A 20,921-nucleotide genomic window follows, 5' to 3' on the forward strand; every position below is an offset into this window, starting at 1 on the left:
CCAGACAAAAATTATTCTTGAATCTGCACTATGTGAATGGGATAGAGTTTTATTTCTAGAACCTGAAGTCTCATTGGTCAAGATGAGAATTGTTTCTGCTGAATTCTAGATTTGTGGAGTGTTAACACTGGCCCACATAGAGGAGCAAGTGCGTGCATGGTCGTGTTTAATTTTTGGAGTTCCCCTGAAAGACAAGAGTTCAAACAGTATTGCTGGGCAAGAAGATGATGGATCATTTTCTCTGTTTCTCTTGTATTTGATGTTTGGGGTGTATTTGATGCTGTCCTTGCTCAGAGCCTCTTTAACCAGACAGCTTAGAGTTGTGCTCTACATTTGGATTGTCAGAAGTCTGCTTTGAAATTTTGGTATCATGCATATATGGAATGTATTGCTCTTTTTCTTCACTGGCTGTCCAGCCTTCTTGCTAATGTTCAGATAAAAAAATTAAATACTTGTGTTGAACAGAGCTAAGCTCTGTGCAGGTAGTTTTGCTGTTCACAACTGTAGATACTTGCAATTGTTGTTAAGTTTTAATATTTCAGTATAGGTCTGCAGCCCCAAAAGATATATAGACCATACATCTGCGTGTGTATACATATACATACGCACATATATATATATATATATAAATATATACACACATATATGCTAAATCTGGTACTCCAGCAACACCTAAAGACTTTTACTGTTATCTAGGGATTTTATGGTGGAGTGTGGATTAAAGGTAGAGAATGGGAATGATGACTGGCATGAGGGATGCTTTTTAAATGTTTTGATACAATGTTTTGGGTAATAAAAATAAGCAAATAAGTTAATCCATCCTACTTTATTTTCTTTTTTATTGCAGTGCTGTTAACCTTTTTACTTGCTAAGTTTTCAGGTGTTTTGATGTTTTTCTTTGTCATTATAATGACTAGAATTAAATGTAATGCTTTTAAAAAACTGCTGCAGACAGGACAATTTCATCAGGCCTTTCAGCTTGTACTTCTGTTGAAAAAGTTAAACTATCTTATGTGTGCATTTGCCTTTTGCAACTTATTTTCTTTGGCTGATCCTGTGGAGGCATCAGTTGCTACTTAATACCATCTCGTAAAATTTTCCTCATGCATTCCCCTCATATTAAACTGCCTCAACAACAGTTTCTACTCGGTTTTTGCATGATTTATTGAGAGGGCATATTCTTTTCTGTGTTTTGGTGTCCTCATATAATATATCTGAGTCAAATTGAAGATTTTTTTTCTGCCATCCATGGCCAAGTTCAAGCACTAATCTGTATATAATTCTACTCAGAGCTCCTTTAAAAACATAAAGCTTCTCAGGACCATTTTGCCTATTTTGTTTAATCAGTAGTTTATCCTTCCCCCTACACTACTTTCTACCTTCAGTTCCTGATGATGTTTACATAATTTTTTCTGTTCTCAAAAGGGATAACCTCTGCTGCTATAACGCATGTACGTAACTTATTGTTTATATGCATATATCCTTATGATTCCTGTAAATCCCTAAGTATGTTCTCTTTGAGGCCCCAGAGGATCCTTGCATGTACGGCAGCACTTCTCAGATTGGCTGGACACTGGAGAGTTTGGTACTGGCTTTTGTCTTCGGACAGCACCTAGCAAAATAGGGACCCAACTGTGATAGCAAGTGAAGTGCTAAAGAAAGGCTCTTAAAGCAGTCTCTGGCTGCATGTTCTGCCTTCATATTATTCTAGGAGGCAAAATCTGTTTAATTACTCCCTCCCATGCTGGGCTGCCCAGAACAGGTAGCATATTGCACACCTCTCTTGTATCTTTCTTACAGTCTCTGCTACTGATAGGAAAATAGCTGCATGGAGCATTAATGCTGATGCAAACAGTCTGATCCACTCGTCTTCATTCTTGCCAGTGCTTGTGGGAGAGGGGGTGGAGGAGGAGGAGGGAATTATTATTCTGCTGCTGACACAAGGAGAATTGAGAGTGGCTTGATGCAACAGAAGATTATGTTCCCTGAGGATAAACAAACAGAAGGAGATAAATTAGGAGAGAGGATAATCCTGTTAATATGTGCATTCCTTAATTCTGATTCAGTTTTTCAAAATGTACGATTTCACAGAGGTTAGAGGTTTAATTAATACCTGTAAACCATCTCTTAAAGTTTACCTTTTAGATTGTGGAGTAATGCTTTGAGTTGGCATTTTAGATGCACAAATTTGCCCATAAACCAGAATTGTAGGTCATAATATGAATATCATGTGAGGGAAAACGTGCGAATCACCATCCCTTCCTCAATTAAAAAAATAAAAAAAACTTCATTTCTCCAGACTTTTTCACAAAACTGTTCGTTAGGAAGTCAGAGCAGCTTATTCCTTGCAATCTTCTGTTGCTTTTTCAGCAGAAGCTGGGCCATTGTGATATTTATCTGAATTCAAACAAGGCTAATTAAAAGAGCTGCTGACAGTTGTTGTGATCTGACTTTGACTGGAGCTTGATGGTCATTATGGGTAAATAATGAACTAGGTCTGCAAATGTAGCAGCTGCCAACTTGGGATAGAAGAACAGCTATTGCGTCCAATTTAAGGATCTATCGACCGCTTCCCTTCTCCCTGCAGATCTTCTTCCTAGCAGAAAACTAGTGTTTTCTACCGCTTTGTTTTGTGGTTTCAGCTATTTCTGATATAGTCTGTAATTTCCTCTTAAATATTTAACCTAATCCATTATTAGCTTTCAGAGTTAACAACTTTTCCACTGAGCTTTCTTTGCATTTTTATTTTGTTTTGTTTCGTCGGTGGGTTTTTTGCAGTTTGTTTTTATATACAATGTAATTGCTTAAATAATTATGATAATGTGTATTTAATTTGCCTGTTGCTGCAGAATAAAAGTCCACTAGACTTTTTTTCTTTGTACAGCCATAATCTCACAAATGGTGTCATTTGATTATGCTGTAGAAGAGGTGCTTCTAATTCCTTAGATGTGCTTTTGTCTGGATTAATATTGAGTGCTCGTTGTATAAATCTTCAAATCACTGACCTGAACCTCCATTTCCATTTTTGCTCAAACATCACTAGTTTATGAGCTACGGTGATGCAAAACTCTATTTATCAGAAGAGAGAAACAGCAGTGACTTCCATTAAGGGGCTCTTCCAAGTACATTGTCGCTTCATCACGAGCTTTGCCTTGTCCCATTAGCAAATAGGAATGGTACGTTAAAGGGAAAATGGCAAATTTTAATGATAGATTAATTCAACTTTCTTCTAGGATCCCTGGCATTATAAATGCAGTACAAACCACAGAATCTGATATACAGAAGAACTTTGTGCATCTACCCAGCGTTTGCTCAGCTGCCATTAGAAAAGGCAGTATGCGTTATGTAAAATGTAAGGAGGCGCTTGTGCATTAGTGCATAATGCAGCAGAACTAGGGATCTTGCTGGGAAGAAATGATCCCAAGCGTGCCCCTAAAAGACAAGTCTTGCTTTGAGATATAATGATGAAAAATTGCCCATTTATTTGTGTCTTTGCGTTTCAGCAAAACCAGAACTTTGACTCGTTGACTGTCATGCTGCTGCAGGGGTTTGGTGCATTTACGTGTGCGTCCGCGGGTGCGGGCATTTCTGTTCTTGCTTTGGAAAGGCCAGCGATACATTAACAAGGGGTTATGTTATGCTGGTTTATGTTAAACCAGATCACCCCCTAACATGTGCGGAGCCATTCATCTGTGTCACCAAAACCCAAGAGAACATCTGACATGGACTTTGAAACAGAAACAGTGATCACTTACAAATCAAACATGGCACGCTCTAAACCGATTGTGCACGGCAATCTTTTCGAGAAAGGACAACTAATTGAACATGATAAAGTGTAAAGTTAATTAACACCCTTAAATTTGTTGATTACTTTCACGGGATTATATTGTTCGTTGAGGAGCAGCTTTCTGTCCCAGCTGTCGCCTTTTTAGCGAATGTCCCCGGTAAACAATAGAGACACCATAACAAGTCGTAAATGGTCCCTGTGACAGCAGCCCCTTGTGAGGCTGCATCTGTAGAAAATGATTAGAACAATTGCATTTTAAAGACGGCTCACATTGCAGCCCGGTCCCATCGGCCCTCTTCTTTATCTCCACTGATGGCAGGCTGGTTAAAACATTTAAGTTCTTTTGAGCAAATTAAGTGATTTACTGTGGTTTAGTTATATGGCAGGAGAATAGCTTCATAGGTCTAGCTTTGATGCTGATTTTTATAATAGGGAGAAACACAAACCGTTGGAGTGGTGGTGTGCTGTGGGGTTTTTTTCTGAGTCTATTCCATTTACTTGTTTCCTGGAAATAGATTGATGATGGCAGACATTGTCTATGAAGCAAGTAGAAAAAATTGATACCTTATTTGTGTTTTATAAAATAACTAGTTTCTTCATTTTAAATTTATAATATAGTTTTAAATATTCTGCTTTTATTTCCAGTAGGGATTTATAGCTGATTTTGCCTACACATGCCTGTTCATTAGTTTTAGATTTATATATGTAGCAAAACAATAGTAACCTTTTCAGTTAATCTCTCCTCGTGTATCTTTGTTTAACTTTTCTTGAGTTGCAAAAGACAAAGTATTTGGTGTGAGCTGGCAGGTATTTAAAAAAATCTGCTTAGCCCTTAAAAATACACACACACACAAGGTACACAGATGCAGCCTCTCAAACTCAACCTATCTGAGAGCAAACATGACAAGAACCTGCTTGTTTGAAGCAGCTGCAGTCTCTTAAACTGCATTTTTGCAAAAAAAACTCAGAATAAAAGACCAGTGTTCCCTTGCACTTCCCAAAGCATAACAGGCAAAGCCTCAATTTCTATGCTTGCGGGTGCAAAAACAGGCGAGAGAATTAAAACTCTAGCAATGCTTTTCTTGTTTATTTTTTATCTGGTTTAGATCACAAAATTAGTTGTTAAAATTGCTCAGTAGACTAAATGTTGTATAGAAAGGTAACAAAATAGATGATTTTTTTGCCCAAGCTTCTTGCTGTTATAGCCCTCATCTCCTGCTTGTCCTGTCGAGTCTCTGAACGGCTATATTCACATCGTTTCAGTGTCAAACCTTGTCAGCAACAAATTTTTTTATCTGCAGGTGCAACTCAACAGTGGTTTAAATGTTTTGGCACAGGGATATGCTTGGGTGCGTTGTGTTCTCAGCAGCGTAACTGTTTTCGGCATCTCCGCTGTGGTGGTGCTGTAGTACGTAGCCTGACAATATCACTTCTTTTTAACTCATCCACCCTCTGCTCTTCTTACAGAAATGTAATAAAACTGAAAGCAAAAGCAGACACTTTCATATAACACTTTTATATTAACATCTCTTTTCTAGAAAATTGTACTCTTAATAACCAAACTGATTGAAACTAAGCAGTGTTAATGATATAGCTATAGAGCTAAGACTTTTTGGGGGTTTTTTTTGGAACTGGAAACATCAGTGGCAAATTGCAAGACTTTTTCCAACAATGTTAAAGACTGTTGCATTAAGCACAGAGAAGTGAATATGGAAGGGCAGGTTGTTACCAAAGTAGGCTGCTTGGTCTGGATGCTAAAACTTGACGTCATCTTCAGACTGTCTGAGGATAGCCATGACCAGCTGCTGTTGTCATATGAGTGCTCCCAAGTCTCCATTCCCATTTTTGTCAAAAAATGTGAACTTAGGAACTGGTCTGCATCAGGTTCACTGAGCAATCAATTAGCAATCAAAGTGAGAAGCACCTGGATTGAACTTACCTCACAAGTAATGCAGACAGATGTGACAAGAGGCTTTGAAAAGCAGTTCTTTATATACCCCTTCTGATAAAAGAAATTAATTTTTCAGATCTTCATCCAAAAACCCTCTAGTACCCAAGTGGAAAACCAGTCTTCTAGTGGGTATGACATACTGCAGTGCTACTCTATAACTTCTGACCGTATTTTTTTTCCCAGAGTAATTTTTTTGCATACCCCCTCAGTAGCTTAGATCTGTTATCATATTTATCAGCAAACTTGTTCCTGTCAGTTTATATCTTTGGGACAAACTCTGATGTTCTATGACCAGCTGACTTAGAGTTGCTGCTGCTGTGACCTCCTTAAAGGATTCTGCACATAGGTGTGGGATACTATCCTAGAGAAGCCAAGCAAGTATAACACTGCAGCCGTGGGCTCCATCAGTCTTGCTTTGCAGTGGAGGAAGAAATCTTAGTGCATCCTAATCACAGGTACAGTTTCTCTGAAAATCATTCCCTGAGGATCTGAAGAGGGGGTTTGTATTTTAGAAGGAACAGATAGATTCTGAAGGACTTTTGACCTCGACAGCATAAAGCATTATGTTAGGTGGTAAGACTTCTTTAAAAAACTCAAAATATGAAAAATAATCATTAGCTTTTTTTAGTTGCACTAGCTGCTCTGCATCTTCATTGCTCTCTTTAGTGTTAGAAGCTGATAATACTTTACTGGCTTGTGTTGTTGGGATGGAATCTGTGATTGTGAAATAAAGCCGGGCATTCTTGTATAATGATTTTTTTAATTTCTATTTTTAGATGAAGTTACGGTTCTTGTACTCCTAGACGGCATGGCAATTTTTTTTTAATTGCCAGTGTTATAAATTTGCTGCATTGCTCCTTTAATTCTGATAAAATAGTTGATAGTTGGCAAGAACTGTAGATGATAAAATTTACCGTGAAGTAAACAGATTTTTGTTTTTAAAACAAGAATTTTCCAAGCCTTCTGCATTATACAACAAATTGCTCTTTTTTTTCTACCTAACTGATTTATTTTTTCTTCTTGAAATGTATTTGAACAAGTGAGAGAGTGCAGCTGTCAGAAGATTAACCAGCTGAAAACTATTGTCAGCATTAATTTTGCTCTAATAAATGAATCTCTGAAGCTATTTAGCAGTCTGTAATCTAGATACAAGGCTATTGACCTATGATGGATAGTACTGGATTTTGTTTGTAAGCTTTGACTTAAATTGTCTACTTAATTTGCTGCAGGTCAGATCACAGGATTAGTGGTAAAGGCCATTATGTGGTTTGAATAAAAATAGCTAGAGGAATGGAATGAAAATCATTGTGTTTATTAATGTAGCAATCTTTGTGGTCATGTACATACCAGTGAACTGGTAGCCAAGAAGACAACAATGATCTGTTTGTGCTGGCTCTAAATCCCTGCTTTGCTCTTGGCCCAGTTCCTGTGAGTTGCCTGGAAGGGACTTGTTCAAGTGAGTTTAAGGATTGGCTGCAAATAGGATGTCTCTCAACCTGGGCAGGAAGATCTTCACCACCATATATATTTCAGTACCTTGACAGTATTCTATATATAGACTGATTGTTTTTTTAAAGCTATGGGTCTGACTGAGTTCTTCTGGATGCTCCAGTTCTGGACTTACCAGCAGAAAGACACAGATTTCCTGGAGTGAATCCAGCTATGGCCCATGAAGATGACAAAAACTCTGGACTATCTTTCATATGAGGAGAGTCTGAGAGAGCTGAGACTGTTAAGCATAAAGGGTAGGCTCAGGGGGGACCTTATCAATGTGTATAAAAAGCTGATGGGAGAGACTGAAGAAGAAGGAGCTACACTGATAGGACAGGAGGCAATGGACATTAATTAAAACACAGAAATTCCATCTGAAACACACAAAAACACTTTTTTGCTGAGAGGGTAGTCAGGAAAAGGTTGCCTAGAGAAGCTGTGGAGTCTCCATCCTTGGAGGCACTCAAAAGCAGACTGGACATGGTCCTGGGCAACGTGCTTCAACTGGCCCTGCTTGAGCAGGGGGGTTGAACTACATGATCTTGAGAGGTCCCTTCCAATGCCAGAAGTCCCATGATTCTAGCTTCTAATATAGGTTGAGCAAGTACTTCATCAGTGGAAGCATCTTTACTGTTGCCTATTTTTGCATAACTGGTAGGTATTTACTCTTTTTGAGACCTTGATCTACGAAATTTGTCTGAAATTCTTTAGTGATTTCAAAAGATGGTATATGCTGAAAGGTGGGATGGGGAAAATAAACAGTTGGCAGATAATGAAAGGGGCATTTTTAGACATAGTCACAGAGAGCAGTTGTACAGAGACAGTGAATCAAATGAAATTTGTATTGAAAAGCAAATAAAAATTCATCAGATTATTCAGTGTGAGGAGCTGCAGTGTAACTGTCCTTGATGTTGTAAACAAAGTCCAAAACTGACCACTTCTTTAGCTGTGTTGCAGCACTTCAGAGCACTGTACCTAACTGAACGTGTTTAATTCGAAGGTTGGTTGTTATCTGCAGCTGTACATCCTAACAGGTTCATGTTTGATGCATAGCACAGAAAATTTATAGTGGCTATGCTTCTTGTCAAAGTGAAAATTAGGGAGGAAGATGATTTGTTCATCAGTTTAGGCCAAATTTTTCTAGCTGTTATTAAATGCTGAGGATGAGGAGGTTAAGGATGTATGAGTAATTCATATTAGAATTAGGCTTCTTTTAAGAAATAGAATATTTCATGGAGCTGATAAATATCCCGTGAAAAATTTGCTGGAGTTGTGCTTATCAGAACTGCATAATCAAAGAACTGTGGTGTTTGCTTACTGAACTGTGGTAAAGACAGGATAGACTACAGGAATAAAACTGGGAATAGTGCGTTTGTGTGCGTATGTGTATGAATAATTTTTACATTGTCTTTTCATAGTTCTTTACGTCATTGTATGTGCATTAAGTTTATAGGAAACTAACTTAAAGTTTCTCAAGATGATTTCTGCTTCAGAATAGAAACATAACAAACTACAAAGATTCAGAAGACTTGGTTTTATATGTCTATGTCTTTTAGCTGTTCAATTATGTGAAAACCAGGAAGCATTGATAAAAATTAGCATAGGTTTAGAAAGGGTGATAAAAACAGAGATAAAAGCACTATTACTTTGAGCAGTAGTTTGTCAGTGGTCGTATGTGAAGAATAGTTTGACAAAAAAGAAATTTTATTTAGTAATTCAGATACAGTGAATTTTGTGGAGTGCAAAGTTGTAGGAAGAGTTGATTGTTTCTTCATATAAACTATAAAAAGTGACATTGCCAGTTATATATAAGTCTCATGACTTCTTTATCCGCTAGTGAGCCTGGAAGATATTGTGGCTTTATCTCCATCAGATGTTGGAGAATTAAGATCACTGATCCTCTGAGTACTGAGAGTATAGGCTTACTTTTACACAGAATTTGAGATGTTCATCATAAGTGCAGTGTTAGTATTGCATCACCAGACCCTTACTGATAAGACAAACTACTTAAGTTTTTGGGTTTTCTAATAATGGTATTAAATCCAATGTTGTCTTGATTCAGGTGTTGGAGCTGCTCGAGCTGGAAACCTTACTTTCATGGTTGGTGGAGTGGAACAAGAATTTAATGCTGCCAAAGAGTTGCTAACATGCATGGGTTCTAATGTGATTTACTGTGGAGAGGTTGGAACCGGACAGGTAATGCTTTCTGAAGGGTTAATTGTTATCTCAGTCTTACGTTTTTCTGGCTTTTTCTCTACTGATACCTACTCTTTTATTTCAGTCCTCATACTTCATACTTGTTTGCTTGTTTACTTGTGTCTAACTATGTGTTTATAAAATAACCTCATGGCCCTTTTGTCCAGTATGTTGTATAGCTTAGTACCAAAGTCTGATTGGTGTTTATCCACATTGGCTTGTTGAGATTATACTACTTAGAGGAGGATATTTTAATTTTGTTTCTTCTAAATTTAGATTTACTGGATGTTCTGAAGGACAAAAAGCCCCTACATTCTATGTATACTAACTGACCTTCTGTAGAAAGAAAAAAAGTACTTCTTAATCTCTGAAGGAGCCATAGAGCAGCTTTCATTAACTGTACTATCAGAGATCTGTGCTTACTGGTGCTACCTCTAGAAGAGAGCTGCCAAAATATATTTGATCATACTGTCCTGAACCTAGTTAAAGATGATTCCTACATGTTAGGTCTACGAAAATGCGTGAACTAATTGATGGTTTCACGACATTTCAGGCTGCAAAGATCTGCAACAACATGCTCTTGGCCATCAGTATGATTGGAACTGCTGAGACTATGAATCTTGGAATCAGGTTTGTTTGATTTTTGTGCGGGATTGAAGCATTTTTTCTGTGTTTACAGTTTTCGTGTATTATGGTTGATTTTGCTGAGACGATGATTAAATGGCACAGATAAAATTTTGCAAGAAGTTGTCTTATAAAGTTAATAACAGGCTAAAGGGATTATTTAATAAAGTAGGGGTTTTCAGAATGGGAATATTTTCTTGTATTGGCTGTTGCATTCTGCATCTGAAGTTATGAATTTATTTGTTCTGCTGTAGTGCAGCGTGCAATAATGTTTGTCTTGCATTGTAAACATGCAGAGATAATACAGAGGTGGGTTTTTGTTTGTATTCTAAGCTAATGTACAGTTTATTCAGAGTATTACACTCCCATATGGCTCTCACTGGCTCTGTTTACTTTGTTAAATTGTTCCAAAATATATTGTAAAACAAAACTTGTACTACAGTATGTGTATCAAATTAAGATCAAAGCATAAAACAGAACATCTACCTTTCTTCAACTTTTTGAGTGCAGTTTGTCCTAATTGCCAAAACTCCTAGCTTGTCAAAGAGCTGCAGTATGCTCCCCTGCATTCTTGTCAATGCTAAGATTACCATTTATTTTCTAGCATGTGATACATCTAACTTCTAAGTGACAGCATATTCAAGCAAAATTATTTTTACTTTCCAGTTGTAACCTATTTATTTTGCTGTGGCTTTTTGATTTTATTTTCCAATAGAGTCCATGCAAATACCAGTTCCGTATCAGAGTGTTTGAAGCTTTCATAAATTCTTTTAGCTAGATCTGAATAATTTGCAAATTTATAGACAAAGAAGTCTTGTGTTTGCAATTGTGTATCTTTTAAGGGTTTTCCATGAATTATTTTTCTGTGCAGTTGCATCCTTAAAATTTGCCTGTTAAAACTACAGCTATTGTAGATACTTATCTACTGGGCTCAGCTGTGTTCATGTGGATTTGATACACTATAAAAACAGTAACAGGGTATCAAATGCTTAAAGAAATAAAAGGAACACCTACATATGTGCATGTACATGAGACAATGTAATGGATTCACATTTCCTCTTAATTACCATATCAAGATGCAGTTGTTTTATTGAATTGCCCTTGTCTCAGATGTTAGACTATCTTGACCTATTAAGTTGTCATGTTGTAATTGAGATAAAAGAGGAATTTGCTTTGCATCAGTGCTAATTGGTTTATCAATATCCTGTACCATTTACATTTTAAAATTGAGAGTCTGTAAAATACTGAAGCATGTCTGCATTGAGGCATAATAAAACCAGTAGCATTGTTTACAACTATTGTAATCCAGTGTAATCCAGAAAGCTTTCATCAAGTTCTGCTTTAAGTCGTGATTCACTTAATAAAGCATATGCAACTGATTTTTTGTTATAGTTTTATCTACGTTTGTAGCAATGATTAGAATTAAAATTGAAGGTAAAATAAAATCAAGAGGTTTGGAAGACACATATCCTGGGCATGTAAACCCTGTGCAGAGCAAGTTGATGTCTGCAGTCACTGTAGCTTGAAAGTGTTTAGGATTTTCATTTTTCATTTTTTCCTTTTCCGTTTAAATTTTGCCTGAATTTGTATTCAGCATTTGTAAGCAAAAGTCCAGTGACAATATATAAACCTTCCTACCCTACAATCAAGGTTATCAAAAAGGAACTGTATTTATTGTAGAAGAAACCTGCAGATTGTAATCAAAATTATACAAAAAACGTAATCTCATTTAGTCCAAAACTGCATGAGGCTTAAGACAGAGGCAGTAATTTAAAGCCTTATGAAATAATTTAGAACCCTTGCATTGATTTTAATTTGCTGCGATTTAGATGCTGGAGAAGATGACTTCTGCTTATATCTAGAATAAGAGCTTTCCACTTTGGGTGTGTAAAAATTTCTAATGTGCAAGTTAACACTTGTCATTCTAATTATAAGAAGTTTTGCTATAGAAGTGAATTTATGATTTTTTTTTTCAAGTCTAAAGCTCAAAGGATAGTGTGGTTGCCTAGTCTGGAGAGAGTGAGAAGCTGAGCTTGATTTATTGAATTGATGCATATCTAGTGAAAAAAGTGTGGCTCTGACCTAATAATGATAAAGGATACTGAATATCTAAATATTCAGAGTAGGAATTGTGGAACTTAGACATGTTCGTAACTTTTAGATAGAATATAAAATGTCTTTATATCATTCATTGTGTGTGTCTGCTGCATCATTTAAATTGAGTTTTAGGGACTTTGGATAATTATTCAAAATACTGTTCTCTGAAGTAGATATAACTAGAAAGTCATATTACAACACCTCCATCAACTTTGAGCTTAAATCTTCAAAACAATGTGATGTTAATTCTATTAATAAACCACTTCGTCTGTAATGTTTTCATAACCCATGCAGTCTAAGTTTGCATTTTCTGAAGTAGTTAGAGTGACTGGTTTATTAATTTCAGATTTTTAAATTACATTATTTATTTTATATTTGAAATTATAGAATTTTTCCAAAATTCAACATAAGTAACAAATAGAATGTGCTGAGGGGGAAAAAAACGATGACATTAAAAAGTCCTACAATAAACTCCCAGAAAAATGGGCAATATTGCTGTGTAATTTTTGTGTTTATATTCCACTTGTTTTTCTACTTTCACATCATCTTTATTTACTCATCATCTTCATTTACTAATGAAGATGTCCATTTTCACTGGAAGCTATTTGGATTAGATTGCATAAATAATTTTTTAAAAAATTCCCATCCTTAGTTCTGCCCAATAAAATGCTTGGTTTGTAATGTTTAGTTTTTTCCATTACTTTCCTGATGCTTTATGAATGTTGCTAGTAACAATTAAAAGGTATGGCAGACATTTTGGAAATGCATTTGCATTATCATTTGTATTTTCTTTTCTAGCATGTTAGTGCAACTTTTCAGGGGAAAAATCTTGAGTAGACTTTGCTATGCAGTTTTATGGATAATGTGCATATTGCAAAATACTTACTGACTTCCTGTGTCAAACCAACACACAGAGTACATGTAAGCTTCACAAATATGAAATAAAACATTAAGTGCTACCATCCACAGTTAGAAACTATTTGTCTTTTTCATTTTGCTGATCATCTCAGTGTCAGTAGCTTTGTTTTACTGAGCCCCGAGTTCCAGTGAAACAATTTTTCATACCAGCAAAATAAAGCTCAGAAATTATATATTGCTGATACCTGGTTTGTGTTTAGGTCAGTTGGAAGTTGCTGCCTGACAGGCAGTTTGTGGTTCCTTCAGAAACTAGCTGCAAAGTCTCAGAGAAGGGCTTATGTCGTGGCACAAGACAGGACAAGATTGCTTAATATAGTTGGGATATAAGGGACCAGGAGAGCAGTAAGGGCTCTATGGCAATAACCTCACTGCAAAATCACTTTTGTACTTCCAACGGTAGAGAAAATTATCTCTCTGAGGAGGCAGTGGCACCCAGATTTCTGCCAAAAACTGGAAATACAACTCCTTCCTACGCAATTTTACTGTATGTGGATTTGTGCCCACTTGCTTTTCTAGATACATGAAGTGAAAAGATGATAAAAGAACTACTTCTTCTCGTGCTGAGTTTAAACATAGTCTCAGTCTCTAAGTCTGGTTTCTGTGAGCACCCCTGTGGATGCAAGAGAGGAGCAGAAATGAGAGTTGACACTGTTAGAGAGGAGCATGTTCTACAGGCTGAGGAATGATTAGCCATGGACACACCTGCACTGCAAATTTTAGAAAGAGTACCTTGAAAAATAACTCCTCCAAGAAACTGTGGCTCTGCTATCTTTGGCATGGAGCTACAGCTAAGTCTTGTGAGGGTGTAGTAATGACACTGGAAAGCACTTACCTTGTTTAAAATGCCAGTGACCAAGTACTTTTTAACTGTGGCAGAAGGGTCCTACCTTTACATAATACTTATTGAAAGCACTCTGAGATGGGAAACTTTCAACAGTTTGACTACTTCAGTTGCTACACCTTCAAATGAGACCAGGATGTGTCTTTCTTGTGAGACACTATTTCAGTTTTTGTATCTGTTCCAGTCTGAACTTTTGGAGGAGCATATTCAGTATCTGGTTTTGTCAAAGCTCAGCAAAACTTGAGTTTTGAGCAGTGGCCTGAGGGGATCCTATTTTAACTTTTTGGTTTTTTTGGTATGTGTGTCCCTTGCTGACTTTCTGCTGTTCACTTCATTAGGAATGTTATTGAAGAAGCATTGATTTGAGGGAAGCAATTGTTTTTGCTTTATTATAAGTGCAGTTAATACATGGGCTTCTTTTCTGCTTATAAGGGAGAAGAACGTTTTGGTAATTGTAAATTCACACACACATGCACAAGCTCTTCTCATGTCCAATGGCAAGTTGTTATGGGGACTGGCAGACTGTCATCATTTTGATAGCTTGAGCAGTATATCTCTTGAACAGCAATGGAGCTCTTATGCAGAGAGTATCGTATGTTCCCAGCCAATTTACAGGGAAACAGCAATAACATTTTATCATGGTTGAGAGCCCAGTAGCTGCTTCCTATTAAACTTGCCCTTTCAGATACCTGTCTTGGATTAATTTGTTGATTTCAAATGGAAACTCAGTCTTCTCCACTGAAGCATGACTTTCTAGGATAGACTCTCGCTGAATGACAATTACTGTATATTCTAGCTGGTTTCAGACCATTACAGGCTTTGGGCACAGTGGAAGACAGAGGACTTCTTCAGTAACTGATTTTAATATATGTCTAATTTTAACTGTCAGTTATATATGCACCAGTGGATGAATCTTCAGAAAGATGAAATGCAAAGCACTTCTAACTTGCTCTTATTAATGGTACACTTGCTGAAAAGGAGAAAAAAAAATAGGTTCAGGTCTCCTGAAGAGAAGCTGCATGGTGTTTAAGAGCAATGAATTTTGAAGAAGCAGGGATACAAACTATCTTCCTTTTTCTTTTCAGAGAGCAAAAACATGCCAGATCTAGTCCAAGACAGTAGTTTACATATCTGTATAATACACACATGTTTTTAAAAGTATACTTTCACAGAGAGGTAGTTGGAACACTGTTAGAAGAGCATTCTTTGGGAGGGTTATATGTGTTTTGAAATAATAAGCTCTCTGTCTTGCAGTATACTCACAGCTGTAATTAGGGGCCTCTGCTTGCAGCTAGATATGGCACAAATAGGCTCTATATTGTTAAAAATACTGATCTGGATATAACAATGATAAGGAAACAAACAAGCCAAGAGATTTGTTTTGGGGAAAAAAAAAGCAACCTTTGTATATTTGCAAGTTTATGCTTTGAATGCTCCCACAATGCAGGGTTTTTTTTATTATAACAATTCAAGCTTTTATTCAGAGTGGCTTTTGATGAAGACTTTGATGCATTATGCAAGATAAAAGTACAATTTATTGTGAAAACATATTGGTACTGAAAAATACTTTTTTTTAATAAATGGCCACTGAAAGCATTCAGTTGAGTCAGAGGGTTGAAAAAACAGGGGAGGAGAATAAAAGCTTGATCCCATTCAGGCCAGCAGGAGACTTTCCATTGAATTCCAAGGGTTGCTGCAGCAAATCATAAATAAGAGTACACAGCAGTAGTGCTAAAAAGCTATCTGAGGTACAGAAAATGATCTTGCTTTGCATTAGGATGGCAGAATTGCAGGAGGCACATGCCGTTATAGGAATAGGAGCCACCCTATGTCTGTCTTAAATGTAGTTTTTCAAATCCAAAATGCCTACTGAAATAAATAGACATGCATTTTAGCAACTGTTCCATTGGTAAGCTTTTTTCATCTATAAATTAAAACTTTGAGTGATACAGTGCCCAGAAGCAGTGTTAGGCTATGGAGATCTGCAGAAGTCTGTGGTGTAGGAGCTAATATAAAGAGCATTGAATTCTATAAAAAACCCTTTGTAGAAGGTTGTGATATATGCCTTTTAAAATGTCCTTTTCTCATCTTGGATTGTTACTGGACATAATGCCCTTGCTTTCTTTTTTGTCCTGAGCGTAGCTGAACATTTGTACAGGGCCAGATGAACTGCTGCTGCTCGTCCTTGGTATAAATGGAATTGATGTAGAATTACACCTGCCATTTATTATCAGCATAAATGTGAATTCATAAGAGGATTAATTTCCTATAATATTGAAGAATTTTCAGGGTCTACACTGAGCAGCAGTTTATGCCATCGTCTCTGTGGTAGAACAAATGACGTTTCTACTTGGACAAGCTTTGTTTTATCGGGATCAGTAACCTTATCAGCAGTTGACCCAGAACTATAATATATGTTTGCAAATAGATAACGTGTCAGAGTGAGATGCAGACTTGCCTCATAAGCAAGAGTATATAATGAAGATTTAATAACAGCAAAGCCACAAATGTACAGATGTACGCAATAGTAATATTTTTTGCAAAGTGTAGCATTTTTATTCACGTTACTAGAGCAGAATCATTTGCATTACCTTGTTTACTTCAGAAATGCACTGGCATTCACATATAAATGCATCACACAAGTACTTTCATGTTGCCATGCTTCTTTGTAAATTTTTTGTTTTGTTTAGAGAGTATAATTTTGATATGAAGAACAAGAATATGACCAAGTAGGTAGCAGAATAGAGAATGCCTTTTAGTAATTGAAATACCAGGGAACTACTGTTCTCAGAGGACCTTTATTTCTCCTGCACTTTCAAAATTGCTAGGTGAAGAGGATTTGCTTAGTGCAAAAGGAAAACGGCTCTGAAAACCTATTGCTTAAATGGTGGATTGATGCTCTTTAATTTAAGATACAACATCCCTGCCCCCAATATCAATACTCTGTCATTTTTCATGACTTATAATAAAGGGAGAGGAATGACGGTAGGGTTCTAAGATATAAAACAAGTCACCCATGTCTTGTGCATTTTGACATTAACACTTCTCTTCCTTGACCTTTGACAGATTAGGCCTTGACCCAAAGCTGCTGGCCAAAATCCTAAATATGAGCTCAGGTCGCTGTTGGTCAAGCGATACGTACAACCCTGTTCCTGGAGTGATGGAAGGAGTCCCGTCTGCTAATAATTACCAAGGTGGCTTTGGAACAACGCTCATGGCTAAGGTATGTAACACTTGCATGTGAACCATGTGCAGTTGCTTCTCTCTGGGCTCCTTACAAACATTCTTCTCAGTGAAAATTTATGATTACAGGGTAATATGTAGGGGAACCCAGCCTCTTCCTGTAGCTCTGAATTAATGAGTTGTTTAGGGAGCTTTTCCTTATCCTCTAGCTTCTTTCTAGCCACTGTTACTGCTGAGCCACTCATTGGGATTATATACACTGTCTTTTTGAGTTTTACCTTAAAAAAGGAGTCCTAGTGGATTTATGTGTAAGGTGAGTGTTCAGCAAGCCATTTAGGTGCCTCTTGCGTGACTGCTCTAGAATTTAGGAGCCTAAGTTCAAGAGAGAATTTGGGGAATCCAGGTGATTTAATTAGTTGCTAATAGTGGCATAAGCATCTCGGATTTGGGGCCCACTTTCTTCTAGATGTCTAAACTGTGCTACTGGGCAAACTCTCTAGCATTCCTGTCCTTGCTAAGCCAATTGCTTATGTGCTTGTCCTTCTGCCTAAGGCCATTTTGAATGCAGAAAGCAAACAGATTTCAACCCACATCCCTACAGGCTGATCTTCTGCAGATGTCTACATCGTGAGCCCTCCTGAATTTTCTTAGTGGCAGAAACCGTACTTCTCGTGAATAATAACCTAGTAATCTAAATTACTAGAAGTAATTCTCCATGAAGTGGGAGTTCTGGGAGTTAGGGTTTTCTCAGCATGAACAAGTTGAAAACCTCCTGTTACCCATCCCAGGAGAATCCACTTACTACTGTGCTCTTGACTGTTCCAGGAAAAGCACTGTCCTGAGTCACTCTGTGGTCAGGAAAGCAAAGCTCTTAGAGGCCAGAGGAAAGTAGGCAAGGAAGTCAGGGCTCTGCACCCCACTGATGAGGATGCACAGTTGGAGGAAGGAGCTGTAGAACTGACTCTTGAACTACTTCTGAACTGAGCACAATGATTGCCTGAGGTAAATTATAAAATCAGCCCTGGAAGAGATCTCTCATCTAGGAATTGTAAGTGCAGAAAATAATTTCACACTGAATATCAGTTTCGTGGAGATACTGTTCTGAGGGAGGCATTTTAGTTCATACAGGCTAAGTTTTAGGCATACCAGTTTATGAGTGCTCCCAGCTGGTTAGGTATCCTGTCCATTTTCAGCTCTTCCACAAAGAGTGGAAATTTAGCACTTAAAACTAAAACAACATTCTGAAAGGTGGTGAACAAATTCAGATATTGACATGCAAATCTCTGAAGTGCTGGAGCTCCTGTATATCATACCTGCATACCGATACTGTTCCTGTCATTTCGCGGTTGATTTAGGACAATTGGTGCATTTGCACATTCAATGAAATTAGACAAATTCTGTCCAGAGTGGGTCCAGAGTGTTTTGCATGTGGTAGCATCGAAAAACTTTGCTAATGCTACATGGCTCAAAACCCTTCAATGGCTGACCCGCTACATTTTAAGTTTATGGACCAATGATCAGGTACTTTCATTTCTTTGAGGGATGTGTTAAAATACTGGCAAATAGGAGTTTTTACATCATGTTCATGCCATTGAACATAGGGGACAATAAAGTGGTGTTTAAATTACTGATTTATAAAAGTGTTAGGTTATTGTTTGGAGTTTGCCAGAGCTATTTATTAGAGGTAAGCAACCTGATCTTGATCCTGCCTCAGAGCTTGTTTCCATCTTGTGTGCTGGTTCCAGAATCTGTTCTGTCTGTTACGCCTTGTTTCATACTGCAATCTCTTGTCTCATAATTCATACTTCTTAATCTTGTCCAGAATAACCTCACAGTATAAATGTGTTAGGGGCACGTATTTCCTTCCCTCTCTTTTAAGTTTCTTTATAAAGGTTTTTTTTTTTCCATTGGTCTACTTCTAAGGGGGACCAGCATCTCTCCTGGAAGCTACCCTGAAAGATATTACTTTCATTGGAGGAATAGCAGCCTGGCTTGTGCCTGTTTAAACTGCCAGCTTTTGGTTATAAAGTATCAGTGCTAACCAAGAGGAGAGTTCCTCAGAGTCTGTAATTGCTGTTCACCTCTTCTGACTACCTCTCTTGACAGTCCTGAAGAGTGAGTGCCTTCTTTAGGCTAGAATCCTCAATAAGCAGGAAAGACATTAAATTCCTCTCATGCCTCTTGAACAATGCTATGTTATTCTATATAGATGGAAGATTTCTTGAATGAGTAAGTAGCCAAGACAGCTGATCACATTCAGGCTATTATTTGGTGTAGTGGTGACCTCTTTGAAGACACTACTCCTTAGTTCATGGAAAGACTTTTGCTACTATCCATTTCATGTGATATATCATGTAGTTTGTAAATTGTTTGAGATGGAGATTTTTTTATGGGAAATGCAGAGCTTGATTTTGCCAGTTAAGAATAGAAAAGTACATATTCAAAGGAGAAGGAGGTAGTGAAAACCCTGAAAATATCTAGGAGTGCCTCAGTAACAGTCACTAAACACAGTTAATAAACCTCAAGTTAGTGCTCACGTATCAGATATGGTAGAAGTCAAAGGCTTTCTTAAAATATTTTGTCAGCAATGGATCTCTCAAACAAAGCCACAGGATCCTTATTTTAAGTATTTGGGTCAGAAAAGTTTTCCAGAGACCTCTGAAAAGCTGTTTGGTCTTATAATTTGATATTGAAACATAGAATTTAGTCAACTTGATATGAAACCTGCTCTAAAGATTTTGCATTGAAAAGATCTAGTTTATTTCCCCACGCCACCTTTGTGTCCAAGGCATTGCAGGCCAGAAGTTCCATCTTTCATTGACAGCACAATTGCTAATTAAATGTCAACTTTGAAGAGCTGAATTTATATCATATTCTTCTTGGGTCATGTCAAGACAGCCTTTGAGCTTTATTCCAAATGGCAGATTCATTTACATCAACTGCAAAATAAATGTAAGGAACCAGGTAATTCCAAAGTGAGCATTGGAAGCAGATTGCAAAAGAGAATCTGTTTCCCTATTCCAAGTTGAGAAAAAGTGGTTAGAATATTCAGTGCACTGAGATATCTGGAAGACGTTGTCAGTTCCAAAGACTATGAGAGGAGCCATAAACTGTGCACTTATTTTTACTTTTTCAGGTAGGGAATGGAGTTTAAAAAGCAAAACAACTTTCCAGCACTTCAGAGTCAGGAGTCCTTGTCCATTTAGCTGCTGAAATGTTGTTAAATGTTTCAGCCATTTTGGAACCAGAGTTTCATTATCAAAGTGAACAGACCTACTTTATTGGTTTATGAGTGGTATTCCCCAATTTAGTACTCACTCTGAAAAGAAAACCCGCAAGCCACTACCCTTCTCCTCTGGTGAGAGACACAAAAGGCAGAGGTTGAGATAAGAACAATTTACTGGAAACAGCAATGAGATAAGAAACTAATAACAAACATGTTATTATAGAGCAGATCATCCTCAGTGCAATCACACAGCACCTACAGGATGGACAAGGGATCAGACCCAGCCAGCACGGGTTTAGGAAGGGCAGGTCCTGTCTGACCAACCTGATCTCCTTTTATGATCAGGTGACCCGCCTGGTGGATGAGGGGAAGGCTGTGGATGTGTCTGCCTGGACTTCAGCAAAGCCTTTGACACCATCTCCCACAGCATTCTCCTGGAAAAGCTGGCAGCCCACGGCTTGGACAGGGGCACTCTGTGCTGGGTTAGGAACTGGCTGGAGGGCCGGGCCCAGAGAGTGGTGGTGAACGGGGCTGCATCCAGTTGGTGGCCGGTCACTAGTGGTGTCCCCCAGGGATCAGTGTTGGGCCCAGTCCTGTTTAATATCTT

At 37.6% G+C, this 20,921-nt stretch overlaps 1 protein-coding gene across 2 annotated transcripts in view; it reads left to right on the forward strand.

Annotated features, from left to right (window-relative positions):
- HIBADH (3-hydroxyisobutyrate dehydrogenase) overlaps positions 1-20,921 on the forward strand; it is a 90,813-nt gene that overhangs the window by 63,720 nt on the left and 6,172 nt on the right. For both annotated transcript variants that reach the window (XM_017837262.1, XM_017837263.1), the window contains exons 5-7: positions 9,292-9,425; positions 9,979-10,055; positions 16,972-17,128. In XM_017837262.1, the coding sequence (XP_017692751.1) occupies positions 9,292-9,425; positions 9,979-10,055; positions 16,972-17,128 (368 nt within the window). The remainder of the gene's footprint in view (positions 1-9,291; positions 9,426-9,978; positions 10,056-16,971; positions 17,129-20,921) is intronic.

The sequence above is a fragment of the Lepidothrix coronata genome, unplaced genomic scaffold (assembly GCF_001604755.1).
Source record: "Lepidothrix coronata isolate B3197 unplaced genomic scaffold, Lepidothrix_coronata-1.0 Scaffold300, whole genome shotgun sequence".
In the NCBI taxonomy this organism is placed as follows: Eukaryota; Metazoa; Chordata; class Aves; order Passeriformes; family Pipridae; genus Lepidothrix; species Lepidothrix coronata.